This window comes from Ictidomys tridecemlineatus, chromosome 6, assembly GCF_052094955.1.
Source record: "Ictidomys tridecemlineatus isolate mIctTri1 chromosome 6, mIctTri1.hap1, whole genome shotgun sequence".
Classification (NCBI taxonomy): Eukaryota; Metazoa; Chordata; class Mammalia; order Rodentia; family Sciuridae; genus Ictidomys; species Ictidomys tridecemlineatus.
The window spans coordinates 31,750,958-31,765,398 of NC_135482.1; the positions used below are offsets into that span (position 1 = coordinate 31,750,958).

Consider the following 14,441-nt stretch of genomic DNA (forward strand, 5'->3'; position numbering starts at 1 on the left):
TTGTGGTAGTCTGAGAAGAGGACAATTTGTCTTCCTCTTATCAAAGGAGAAATCTTAGGTAGATATCTCTTAGTCCTGAGAATAACATGTTGTTTATTGTGGGCTATTATCTTAAATCACAAAAGGGCCAGGATGACCTTGTGTAAATTGTTTCTCTAAAAAATTGTTGAGTAGAAGCACATAGGCTCAATCTATAGAATTAACCCTGTAATCTCCATGTTCCCACTACTCAGGGCTCACCTGTTCCCACGACCTTCCTCAAGGTCAGTGAGACTCTGATAAAATCCTAACAAGTTATGCTATAGTTAAATAGTTTCTACTGAGGACAGATCTTTTTAAAAAAATAACGAAATACTCAGGTATATTTTTAAATGATTCCTTTTTCCTTATCCCTCTCAGAAAAAAAATAGGAGTTTCCCCAGTATTCACTGTATAAAATAGGTTGAACTAACCTAGGTGTAATTCAAAAAGCATGAGGGCCTTCTGAGGACTGGGTCACCCTGTATTTTTTTCCTTCCAGACATATTCACAGTGAACCTCCAGGGATTTTCTTATTATTTCAGACCTCCTACTCAGTCAATGGTTCAAATAAACATTAGTACTTGGGAATTTCCATTTCATTAACTTGGAATTACTGTACATACCTGCTTCACTCTCTAATTTCAGGGACAGTGGTTTGCCCCATGACTTCTCTTATGAATCTAAAGATTAATTCATTTTTCAGTTTGTTCATCTCTTTATTGTTGATGGGATGGGGAGGAGACATCTAAGCTTCTCACATGGTGAACCAGAAGTTGGATAACCATTCTGGGATTTGGAGAGAGGTATCAAATTTATGACTTCTTTTAAAAATGGTGCTATGCCATGTGAATGGATGAAAATTTCCAGGGGGAAAATGACTTAGATACTTGTGGATGTGGCAAGAAGTACATCAATTTGAGGTGTAGTTTGAATACAAAGTCAACAAACTTCTTAATGGAACTACATGGAGGGTTTCTGATAAAGAAAGGAGTTAAGAATGATTTCTAGTGTTTTAACCTGAACAAGGTTTTAGACCATTTACTGAGATGGGGAAGTAAAGAAATGACCCTGAGAAGAGAAGGGCATTTCCTTAGTGAAATGGAAGGGGAGGAAGAGAGCAGGGGATAGACACAGGTTTGTTGTTATAGTTGAAAGAGAGAGGAATGATCCAATTTTCTTCTTTAAAAAAAACTTGGTAAAATAGTTAGAAAGTCATTACAAGGAAAGGAGGAGAAAGAAGAGAAGACTTGAAACAAACATCAGTGAGAATAAGATGCAAAAACTATTAGGAAAGTGTAGAAGAAATTCTGGATATAAAAAAGGGCTTGAGAGCTGTAAACAAAAAATTTAGGTGTTAGTTCAGCAAGGTTAGGCACTTTTCTCCAAGTATATTACACCTTCCAGGTGAGGTTAGAATCAGGAGAAATTTGTGTTTAACCAGTTGTCTTTTGACATGCTCAATTGAGATAGGGCAGGGAGTTAAGGGTAAGAGTGATTTCACTTTTGGAATGTAAAATCCGAGCCAAATAAAATGAAACTTGAGGCATTATTAGAAGGTAAAAAACAAAAAGAGTTTGGTTTAATTGATTGGACTGCATCATAATTGTAAATGCAAGTACTAGGTGTATGTGAACTGGAAAGAAAGATGATAATTATAGAACAGAAGGCATAAAGTTTAGATTTTGGAAGGACTGACAATATTAGCGGTGAAAAGTTCTATGTAATGACCATGGAAGTGATTGGTTGAGATGGAGTGGTAAATATTTATTATAAATAAAGATGTTCAAAAACTGAGAAGGGAGATATCTAGATGGATCTTCTACAGGTATGCACATCCTAAAGGATAGTGCATAAAGCAAGTAACTAGGGAGAATAGCTGTTCAAAACATAGTAGATGGAATTGTCTTATGCTCTTCACTTCAAATAATAGATTTTGAATTGGAAAAAAGAAATGGTATGGAATTTTCCATAACACACATCTCACTTCCAAACCCTATAATGTGCAATGTGAAAGAAAAATCAGTTAATAGCAGAGAAGGCTGTTTGGGAAGCGATGACTATGAGTTCCAAAGCAAATCAGAAAGGGTGTAAGAGATGGAAGATGGTAAATATTGGCTTAAAACAGAATTTTGATGACAATGTATGATCTAGAAGGGCTGAACTATTGTTGGCTAATGAAGTAAAGAAGGAAATATGTTTTGTGATGGCTGTTTCCTTAACAGAAATTGTTATTAATTATAACTACTAAATTTAGTACAATTTCAGGGACAATTCTAAGCATTTTATGTATACATGTCAGTACATTCAATCCGTCCAATCCCTATCATTATCCACATTGTACAATAAAGAAACACAGATGTTAAATAAGTTGTCCAAGGTTGCTAGTGAGCAGATGAGCTGAATCTGAGCAATCTAATTACAGAGAACACAATCTTAATCAAATGAAGTAGTTTCCTTATAATTGATCTCTTGGGTGTGTACTGATGTTGAATTTGATGAAATGTCAAAAGATAGTGGGACACAGGTTGTGAAAAGTAAGGGTTTTATGGGAAAATACCAGCTTTCTGTAGCTGCTCTTAAATCATACTGTGAGTGGATTAAACCAAGGAGAAAGATAATCTCATCAAAAGAACTGGATTTCTAAAGAATGTATAACAACTTAAGCCCTGATTTCACCTTTCAGAGATGACAATGATGAGGCTACAATTCTATAAGAAGAGGTCTTCCTAGACAGACCTCGGTAAGAGAGACTCTGAAATTCACTATTCATGATGAAATGTAAAGGCTATGTAAGAGGAATTTTTGAAGTATAGCTTTTGGCTCAAATATAACCCCCAAAAGAGAAAAAAATATTAGTCACATAGATAATTCTGTAAACTGAAAAATAAAGGTGTCATGTCCTGGGTCAAAATGTGAAAATTGGGAAAAAGTCCATAAAAACTAACTCTTCCAATGGAAGTAATCTGCAGAGAAGCATATAATTTTGATGGCTTATTGTCTTTTTATTAGCTATCAAATTCATTGCACAGACAAAATTTCACTTGAAAACCATTCACTACAGCAGGCAAAATTAACAACAGGCCACTTATCAGTCTTTCTGATGGGCCTACAACAACTATCCTTATATATGAGATACATGAGTGAGTCTTGAAAAAAGAAAGTATTCCTCTCAATTTGATAAAATACTCAGTCAAATAACAGAAGATGTGCCATTACTTTGTTTTGTATTAATGATAATATAGGCTAGACTTTGCTGTCCTACTTTGTTAGAATTTCTCATAATTTCACATAAAATGTCAAACATTTTGACTGTTTAAACAATCCATAATGTGTTTTGCAAAACTACAAAACACGCTATATGTAACGTGATAGCTGTTTATTCCAATTATACATAACACATCATGCTCAAGATGTAGATTTATTTGAAAACATTTAGTCCAATTTATATGTATGCAGAAAAATCACACCCAGTACACCACAATTGTGGAAGAGTCAAAATTAGCATATTTTGTCACATTTTCACACATATATAATTAGTATTCAAACAAGGATGATAAATCACAATCAAATGTAAAGAAAATGAATATCTCCTCAGTAGTAGTAAGACCCCCTTTTAAGTATGTAGGGTCTTCTTGGTTTATTCTCATACAGTTGCCTTTTCAGGATGTAAGGAATTTTTCTCTTTATGACTTCTTCCTTCTCATTTTTTTCATTTCCATTATCAAGAATGTCTTCCTGAATTATCTGAAAAATAGGACATAAATGAAACTTATATGCACAAAATCTCTATTTTGGAGCATTTTTGTATATTTTATCCTATTTTCTGTCTGGAGCAAAACATGTAACATCAAAGTAATGGTTTTATTAAAGGATATATGACTGTCAAATGCTCGAGATGGGACCTAACCTGATCTTTCTGATTCTCTGTTCAGTGTCCTTCCTAGTTTATTGGGCTGTAAACACAGGAGATCTCTGTAAAAATCTCTGTACATTTAGAGGTCTAACACTAATCTCTCCAGAGAAGAGAACACACCAAATACACACTTGAATACTTTTCATGCTTGAATTTACGATGAGGAGACCAAAATTGTATGAAACACATCATTTGTCACAACAAAAATAGTTTTGAATCTGGTAAATCAACTTTAACTGAAAAATTAACAGGATTTTATATTCAATTAAGTCAATTTCCAAGGTGACTTGAAGGCCATTCTAAAATTTATTTCTTAGTCATACAAGAATGCCTGCTCTGCCTTAGTTGTTATATACATCAGCATTTAGGAAAGCTCTGTTTAACTCACTAAGATCTCTTTAGTTATGGTTATTTTCTAAACTTCGAGGTCACTATAACTAATACTGACATTTAAATTATAATGAACATGCATAACATCATATCCTCATGTATTTTATTTCAACCCACAGCTATTCAGTTTCAGAGAAGGAAAACCAGCTACTGTCAGACAATCTAGTTCCTTAATCTTTGGTTTCTCTGTGCATAGTCTGTAATTACTTGTACTATACTCAGAATGACATTATAATTTTATTTTTAAATCACTCAAACATTTAAAATAGCAAAAGTTCCAATCTTATGTGCACTGACTTGTCTGCATAATAGTTTATTCAGGTTTTTTTTTCTGGATAAATAACATATAATTGACATTTCCCCATGTTTAGATTTGTATTTTCAAGTTTTATTGACCTAAACAATATTTTGAAGAATAAACTATTTAGCCAGAATTAAAATTAAAGAATGAATATTACAGCAAGTAAAATTAAAACTAATCTTTTTGGCTTTTCATCTGGAAAGCATCTTTTAGTTTACTGGTTAGAATAAACACTAGCTATTCTGCTTGTATTTGCCTTTCCTGCAGGCATCTCCATGGCACACAGTCACAAGTTAGTTATAAAAGCAAGGAAGGCAGCCTCAGATCTTGGGTGTTTGTGTAAACTCAGTACATAAAACATTAAGCAAATTTTTCACGGAGGTTAATCTGAAAAAAATGTTTCTCCTGTTGAGAAAATTGTTAAATATTCCTTTTTTAAAAGCATATATTTATCTCTTCTCTTCTTTAACCTCAATATTTTTTTCATGTTTCCAAAACTCTAATTTATCTTTTACAGCAACTTATATCAATTTAGTCAAAAAATCATAAAGTGTTTTGCAATACATTATCTTTTAAAAAATTTGTTGTTGTAGATGGATACAATACCTTTATTTTATTTATTTATCTTTATGTGGTGCTGAGGATCAAACCCAGGGCCTCATATGTGCTAGGTAAGCACTCTACCACTGAGCTACAACCCGAGGTCCAAAACATTATCTTTAATAATTGTCAAACTATTAAATTTTACAAATAATTTTTCCTTTAATGCTCTCATGTTTGCTTATTTATTCAGTAGGAGAGAAGGGGTGGAACTAGAATTAATATGTAGGGAACTGAAGATAATTGTGGTTATACCTAAGTTATGGTAGCTTAAATGTTGGCATTTAAGTTGCCTATCCAAAGGAAAAACAATTGTTGAAATTGTTTCAGAATATTTAATTGGAAGCTACACTGAAATATGGATGAACATAACTTTGATGAATGTAGAATGTTTTGACTAGTTTTATTACTCTGTTTCTTCACAGATTTAATGCTATACATTTAGATTATGCAAACCCAAGAAAGAAGTTTAAGTTACTTTCAAACTATCTTCTGGTTCTAAATGGCTAGCTCTGGACATTAACTAAATACAAGTCAAATTTCATTATTAAAGCACTTTTAAAATTTTGCAAACAAATTAATATTTGTAAACCAAAGTCAGGAAGTCACCAGTCTAGTCCTTTGTTTTAAATCTGTATTATGGCAATTGGCTATTTTGTCTGTGATAGACCAAATTCAGCTGCTCAGAATACCTGAAATCCACCACTCAATTATAATAGGAAGATAGATACACATACAAAGTCACATGTGTTTATCTATAAATAAGCACAGACCATAATGGTTCTTAAAACCAGAATGATGCAGATATAGATTCCTATTTTATATATATTTTTATAAACTAAACAAATTTATTTACCTAACATATTCAAATACAAAAGCTCCCCAAACCCCTTATGAACAGACAAACCTGGGAGTTCTAAATAAAACTGGAATAAAAGAGATACAGATCCTGATTTTATACTTTTACTTATGCAAATATATTTTTATTTGACTAATATATTCAAAAGGAACATTTTGTGTCTTTATTCCCATTTTATTTGAACACTTTTTGTCTTCAGTGTTTGTTTATAGATAAATACACATACATGTGTTTTTAAGAAAACATTCTGAGTTTCTTAAATTTCTTAGACATGCCACTAGTACCACCACCAACAAAGATTGCCTAAGTATGCCTTCCATTTATGCACAGTAAAAGCATATGGATCAAATCTGCCTAAAGATACATCCTTCTTTTTAAGATTGAAGAAAAAGTGTTTTTGCTAAACTCCAAATATTTGAAGGACACTTTGAAGATCTGAAGCAATGTTGACCTCAACACATGGTTTATTCTTCTTTAACATTTGTAAGTCTTCCGGTTATGATCTGGCCAGGATATAAAAATCAATACAAATGAAAGCTAACTAGTATAAATATAATTATACTCATATTTTGTTTTCATTTTACCTCCCAGTGTTGAAAGGCTCGGCTGTGACAGATTTTTTGGAGCTGGTAGATTGTCAGCATTGCTTCCAGGCTAAAGCCATCTAGAACAACAGGAAGTTTCCTTCTTGTAACAAGCTCTTCCTCATGAACCTCTCCTGTTTCCTCAGTTTGGCCGTTGAAGTTATTTATAAAACTGCAAACATTTAGCAGGGTCATTTTCCATGAAGGAACACTTGCTTTACTGATCTGAAATATAGAAAAAAGAAAAGATATTGCAATCAAAATTATACAAATAAATACATGAACTTCTGTTGTGTTACACAATTATACTTTAGAGTATAATAGTTACTCTATTACTAAATATAGTACTATCAATTGAGTACCTTCATTTCACAAAGTTGCATGGTGCCAGTACCTCATATTACCTATGTAATAGAATGGGATGAAGTTATACACACATACAGATGCAGATACACACAGAGCAAATTAAGAAAGAAAATAACAGTAGAAATCTATAAATATGTGTGTATATAATCAGATGAAAAAATTCAAAATTCAAAAATACTATTCTCTGTTATATTTCAGCTTAATGTGAAAGGAAGCATGGAATAAATTTTTATTAATAAATTTTGACAATCACAATAATGTGAGGTCATTGAATATTTCACACATTAATAGTTGTCATGGCCATTACCACAACTGACCAAGTTATTTGCAAATTTTAATATTTTATGAAATTGTCTTTTTTTCTAATAATATTTTGTCTAAAACTATAATTAATATAATCAGCTATTCTTCAATGTCAAGAGTAACCAATAAGGAAACATGTAAAGAAATAGGAGAACCTATTACAAATTAATTAAAAATTAGCAAAAATTTGTAAGAGCACAGATAAAGGAAAGTGTAAACTTTTCCTGAAGGACTTATAAAAGCTACAGAGTTAAATTATGACAAAGACATGATGGACAGGCTTGATAACAATATCAGGTAACCATTTTCTCTGAATTACTATTGAAATATAATGCAATTTGCAAATCAATGTCTCAACTGGAAAAAATGTGGGGAGACTAGAAGTTGTATGAGGATTTGGCAAAAGGAGGTAAATTCAAAGGATGACTGTGTCAAGAATAACCATGAAGATTTAGAAAAATGAAATAGTAATAGAAGATTTAGAAAAATTAAATAGTAATAAGGAAAGTCTTACCATGCCCATTATTAAAATGCATTTTAAAGCTGAGTAATCAATGGGATAGATTAAGAGAATAGCAATAAACATGAAACCTACTAGAAGAGAAGGCAGTGTTGAAAAACTGAATCGGGTACAAATGAGTAAGTAACATACAACAAAAGTAGCAGTTCAAATACTTTTAAACAGTTAGCTGTGGGGAAATCTGGATGTAGATCTAGTTATAACCTTTCTTGACATATTATAGCCAAATGATAAATATCACTTTTGATTAAATATGAAGAAAAACAAATTACCATGAAAACACATAAATGAATTTGCTTTTATAAATCTGGAAAGATGTCAGTAAGCAAGTATCTATTACTAAGCAGAATACACAAAGTAAAAAGTCACCAAGCCCCTGTCCCACTGAGGAAGCACAGCAGGAAGAAGCATCTTGACCAAAGGACAACCAAGGGACATATATTTGGAAACATATTTGTAGAAGCTTTGAACTACAAAGGGCTAACTTTCTAATATTGCTCATGATGTTTCTCAAATTTCTTTCCTGTATTAAATGTGACCTAAGTGGTATGATGAACTGTCACTACCTGTTATTCACTGAACTCAGATGAACCGAGCAGATAGATAAATTGAAAGACTTCACCAAATTGAAAATAATCAAAGTCATCTGTCTGTCATGGAGTTTCGAAGTTTTTACACTTGAATATGAAATATGAGTTTATTAACAAATCCTGCATTCCAATTGTTAATTCATAAGCATCTTTTGAACACCTTGTATATGAAAGGTATTAAGTTTGATCACAGTAAATTACAATATTCAATTAGCTTTTTGATAGTCTAAAGATATACTATATCAGGTTCTCTTTCTTAACAAGACTATATCAAAACACTAGCATTGATAATAAAGACAACTGTTTATGAGAAGAAGAAAATTCTTCTCTACATTCCATTTCTTTTCCATTAGAATCTCTCTTCACTTTCTGTTGCCTAGGTGTATTTCAGCAATAATATTCCAATATCTAAACAACTTTACTATAAAATTGATAATGCTCACTTATCTTACCTATGAAGTAGAAAAAAGAAAAACTAAAGCTTTCTAGAGAATTTAATAATAGAGTTGTATTCATACCAACATCAAATACTATTCTTATCCAATGTTTAAATGTAGCAATTTGTTTAAAATGGTTGTAAATCTAGAGTTCTCACTTGCATAGTGCTATAAACACAGCATAAATGATTGAATAACCTTTCTTATAAATAAATGATAAAATAATTTTATAAAAGTAAGAAATAAGCAATGAAATTGGAACAATTAAATTCTGTGACCTACTTATCTTAGATTCTATCTCTTGATTAAAAAGAGGCATTGAAGTTCAACTTTTTTCTACTTAATGAATTTAAGAGAGAAATGGGAAAAAATTATTCATCCTATATGTTTACAGTGCATTTCTCTTAAGAGAAAAAATTAAATCAGTCCATATACCAGGATTAGTTTATCTTTATAATATCTTGGTCAGAAAAATAATTACAACTCTACTCTCACATAGGTTAAATAGCTCCCACTCCCCAAACTATTTCATATTTGGGAGGATTATTTAGGACCTTTCTGTGCTAATGTAGACTTGAAATTTGAGAAATAAAATCTATAATATTTCACCAAGCATTGAAATCTAATCTATTTTTCAAAACAGGCTAATGATTTCAGTTATTGTCCTACTTTTGTGTAGGAGAAAGCATAAAGCTACTGTGATTCTGAATAAATGGTAGCAAAGGGTCTATTATCATAAGGTTAAATACTTGAGTTAGTAAAACATTAACTTGATACCATCATGGTTATAGTCTCTTCAACTTTGGTACAGCATTGCTATAATTATCATGGTACCAAGTGATCGCCTCAGCTGGAAATTTTTCCTACAGAAGAAATCTTTTGATTGGAAACCTATGCCCTGACAACATATTTAGATACCCATTGGTTGACTAACTCTGAGTTATCAATGTAGTATGGTAACATGATTATCAGACATATTCTAGTTGAGTTTTTTTTTTTTTCTTTCTAGGTAAAGGTTGAGAACTAGAAAATTTGCTTTTAACATCCCAAGAAAGGATTAATAAGGGTCAGGATACAAGGTTTTACTTGGTTTAATAAAAACAATTATCAGGTACAGATAACTCTTCCATTACAGGGACAATTTAAATGTTACAATACAATAAAGAGTACAGCTTATAACTTTTGAAAACATTACAGAACTATAAATTTCTAGATGATCGTAAGCTTCAATCACTGCATTTAATAAAAAGGAAACAAAGGAAAATCCAGGCTACTCAACTGAACTGTTTAAGATCAAATAGTTTGTAAGTCACAATTTCAGGAGTAGACCTCAAGGCTACTGTTTGCTTGTCTAGTACTATTTCCTCTTTAGCACATTTCCTTCACAGGTTGTCATACTGTGTCATTTTCAATTTAGGAAACCTATTTTATTTTCTACAATGTAATAAAAAAGGTGAAAAGTTCATTTAAGTGCTACACTAGAGGCCAATATACCTTTCATCATACATGATGCACTAAGGATGGAAGTCAGTTTCTTTAAATACATTTACATGACCACATAAATCATATGTGGCTACTTAGTAAAAGTTGCATAATGCTGATTGAGTTACTGTAGTTTCTTTCCCTGTCACATTAACACCCTTAACTTCTTAGAACTCAAAGTTTACCCCAAAAGGAAATGCCTCCCAAGGAACTTTTCAGTCTTGATGTGAAGTTATTACTATAAGAAAAGGACACCATATGTACAGTGAAAATTTATATATTCTTCACCCTCAAGTTAAAGAAAAGAAAGTTACCTTTGACGTATGTATATTGGTCAATAAATCTGCTTCTAATGCTTTCATTTCCTCTTCAGAATCTGAGAAAAAATCAAAACCATATGTTTACTATGTAATCACGCACTATATAATTATAACTTAACCTACATATTTTAAATTAATCTTAAAATTTAGTCTTAGAGGCTTAGTGTCTTTTTATGCATTTATTTTCTTTAAAAAATATATTCAGAATAAATTAATGATAATTTAATTTTAGGCTAGCAGGAGACTAGAAGAATAGAAGCACTTCTAAGAAAATAAGCCATGATTATTTGTGATTTGTAGCTGTTTAATCTCTGAATCTCAGTAACATTTTTTATTGTATGGTATAACATGGATTTCATCAAATATGCTGGAGTAGCTTATTTTTACCAGCAATAGTTCACACATATAGAAAGTATGTATATTGATATTTCATAATCAACATAATGAAAATATGAGTAGAAGAGACTTTTTCAACACAAAACAAAAGAGAATTGATGACTGATAACTTTAGGATAGAAAAGACACTGAGATTTATTTCACATGAGATGTCATTTTACAAAACACTCCTTGAAAGAATTGTTTTCTACTTTAAACAAGAATTTGAATTATGATTACTTTACAATTTTATCAAGATGAGTAAGGAAAAAGTGGATCTGTCCAAAAACATATGTAAAGTAGTGTTGAAAATGAATTTGAATTTTTTAGAATATCCTAAGTTTCCACTTATGAACATACTATGGAAAATAAAAACTTTGAAAATTCTACAAGTAATAATAACAAGTTGTAGAATACCATAGTAACATGACAGTTCATACTTAGTGGCCTTTTGTGATAAAACAAGGCATATATTAAAAGTGGCTCTATTCTTCCTTTTACGCTGCACTTTTATAAAAAGTAAGTATCACATTTAGAGAATCCATTCTTAAAACTCATATCTAGGAACTAAATTATACCAGAGAACTTTTAACTCAATTTGTTGAAGATGCAATATGCTGTTGAAAAGGAAAGACAAATTCTACTATTCATTTATGAACACTGTTCACCAAACCCCTGTAAATTTAGGCTTATCACAGCAAGCAACTTCAAGTTAATAGACACGATGTTCAATTAATTTTTTTCTACATAGTCTAATTATACCTTTAATCTCATGTGTTAGATAAAATCACAATTGTAGAAAAGTTGGTATTTTTCTCATAAAATTTTGCAAAATTCTTTTTTAATTATTAATAAAGGAAAGCTTTGTATAAATTAATTTTATGTTCTAATAGGTCTTACTTTTATGCTTAAAAATCATGAGTTTGAATTGAACATCAATGTTACATATGAGGTATCAAAACTATAAAATCAGGTTAAATGATTTTAATGTATTTTTCTCCTTTTCACTTTAATGTGATTATTTAATTATTTTTCAAGCATTAGCTGAAGCATATTGTAATTATTATAATCTTTCATGTTACTTCTTTAAATTTAAAACTTATTCTCAAGATATGTTATTTATAAATATTTGATAATATATGCCTTCTGCTTAACTGTCATATGTAAAACACTCTAAAACTAAAATATTTCCATTAACATTAGAATACCAATTTTCCAATTATGTTTTGCATCAACTTAAATGACATGCAATTAAAAGCAATTATATGAATAGCATGCTGTATCATATAAAATACCATAAAATATTTTTTTTTATAAAGAACTTGGAGGATTTTATATTTTCTAGAAATATTTTTTTTTGCAAATAATGCTCTATTTATTCATCAAATTTTATTTTGTTTTAGCCTAACACAGTGACTTTTTAAAAAAATTAATTGAAGTCAATTACAAAGATAAGTGAGGGGAAGACACCACTTTCCAGGAGAATTTCTGATGATCAGAATAAAGCATTTTGAATGGAATGAGTTTTAATGATGAGCTTGCACATCGACAGTCACTTTCCCTGTACTTCTCATTATATAATGCCCAACCTAATTCAAAGTTTTGTTCATTTGTTTGTTTTTCTCTCATCATTGTATGACAGAGGGGGCATGCAGTGTTACCTTAAATCTTTTTTTATTGCTTTGCAGATTTTAAAAAAGGAAAAATAAATCTCTTTTCTTATACACAGAAAGACAGAATAAGATGATATTCACAGTTTCTATCAACGAAAAGGCAAATCCTGAATAAAGAGGAAAAACTCTTCTCCCTGGATACATTAACATAAGTAGCAACACATTGCAAAGAAATCACTGAAGGGTTTTGTGAAATGCTGTTCGGCTTACCTGAGCACAGACTCCAGGAGCTGCAAGCCAGGAGTATCATGCACACCAGGTGGATTTTCATGCCTGCCATCATCTCTCTCAGCCTTCTCTCAAGCCAAGTCCACAGAAGTCAGACACTGAAAGGCTTTCTGTAGAGCTTTCTCTAGCCTTCAGCTGACTCTGAGAGTGAGAGAACTATAAGAGATGCTCTGGCCATTCCCTATATATATTTAAGCAGGAGGATGATGTCATGACTGTACAGGGATTAGGGGTGTTCCTGTCCTCATTTCTATCCCTCTCTTTCTCCCCCCACTTCCTCCTCCCTTTTTCCTTTGTCCCTCATCTCTTCCCCACTTCTGAACCTTGACTGTAAGTGACGATATTCCCTAATTGCTGCTATTGCTCCGGATTTCTGACGCACAGAAGGAGTCATCCAAAAGCACTGCCATATACAGCATCCTGGAAAAGAACCCCAGCACCCCTTCTCCCACCCCCTCCCCATTTTCTTTCATGTTCCCACTCCAGGAATTTGTCATTCTGATTTTGTGAAACATAAAGTCTATTATTTCTAGTATTTAAGTAATGTGTCCAGGATGAATGCAGGAAATCAAGGGTTTCTTTGGTTTGGAAGTTCCTAAAAGAATTAAGAGTATTTTTTTGTATAGCCTAAACTTCTGAGCAAATGTTTTGTGGTTTCAAAATGAATATAAGTTTTAGATAGTACAGGCTAAAAGAAAAAGGAAGGTCATCAGAGAATCAATTATAATATAGAGATTAAGTCAAAGAGTTTAGAGAAAAGGAAGAAAATCAGTAGAGAAGAAAGAATAGTGGCTCCAAGGAATAGAAATGATTTCCTGTTAAACTGTAAAGTTTTTATTACAAGTAACTGAGATAATGGATGAATTATATATGTTGACTTGTGGTTCAATGTTGTAGAAAACTAATTTCATGTTTATAAAATGAAGCTATAAATTGTTCATGTGTTAGAAGGTGGAAATGTGTATCACTATTATTAATATTTTTTTCTGATTCTTTATTCTTTTGGTGTTTGCATTGATCAGCTAATTTTGGATTCATTCCTTCTTCTATTTCTCATTCTTTTAATATTCCTTTTCTTATTATATTTCACCATGGCATCAAATTTATTTCCCTGATGTAGTCTTCCTTTTACCCCCTCCCCAAAAAGGATACTGTACTTTCAGAAAGAAGAAAATTCTATATATCCACCCTTCTCCACCCAGAGTCACATTTCTAAGACAGAATCTTCATGTATTTGGTGAACTTAAATGATACTTATTCCCTTCTCTGGGTTATCAAAAGAAAATTGTTCAAATTGTCTTTTGAAATGAAGCTTTCTCCTTGCATTAGATATTTCTATCACTGAAAGGCAAATCCTAAATAATGAAGATCCATGAAATGAGTTGAACAAACACTGCTATTTGGGATGTGAATAAAGTTAAAAGTGCCTGATTTTTTTGATTTTTAAACAATAATGCAGATATAATTGAGAGGAAGATA

The 14,441-nt window shown here is 31.5% G+C and overlaps 1 protein-coding gene across 1 annotated transcript; it reads right to left on the reverse strand.

Annotated features, from left to right (window-relative positions):
* Window positions 1-2,999: 2,999 nt before the first annotated feature.
* Window positions 3,000-13,311, reverse strand: Nts (neurotensin). The gene is made up of 4 exons (XM_005324414.5): window positions 12,945-13,311; window positions 10,681-10,742; window positions 6,669-6,893; window positions 3,000-3,765 (listed from the first exon to the last, which is right to left on the reverse strand). The coding sequence occupies exons 1-4, from the start codon at window positions 13,015-13,017 to the stop codon at window positions 3,613-3,615; spliced, it is 513 nt and encodes a 170-aa protein (XP_005324471.3). The 5' UTR covers window positions 13,018-13,311; the 3' UTR covers window positions 3,000-3,612.
* Between the last annotated feature and the right edge of the window lie 1,130 nt (window positions 13,312-14,441).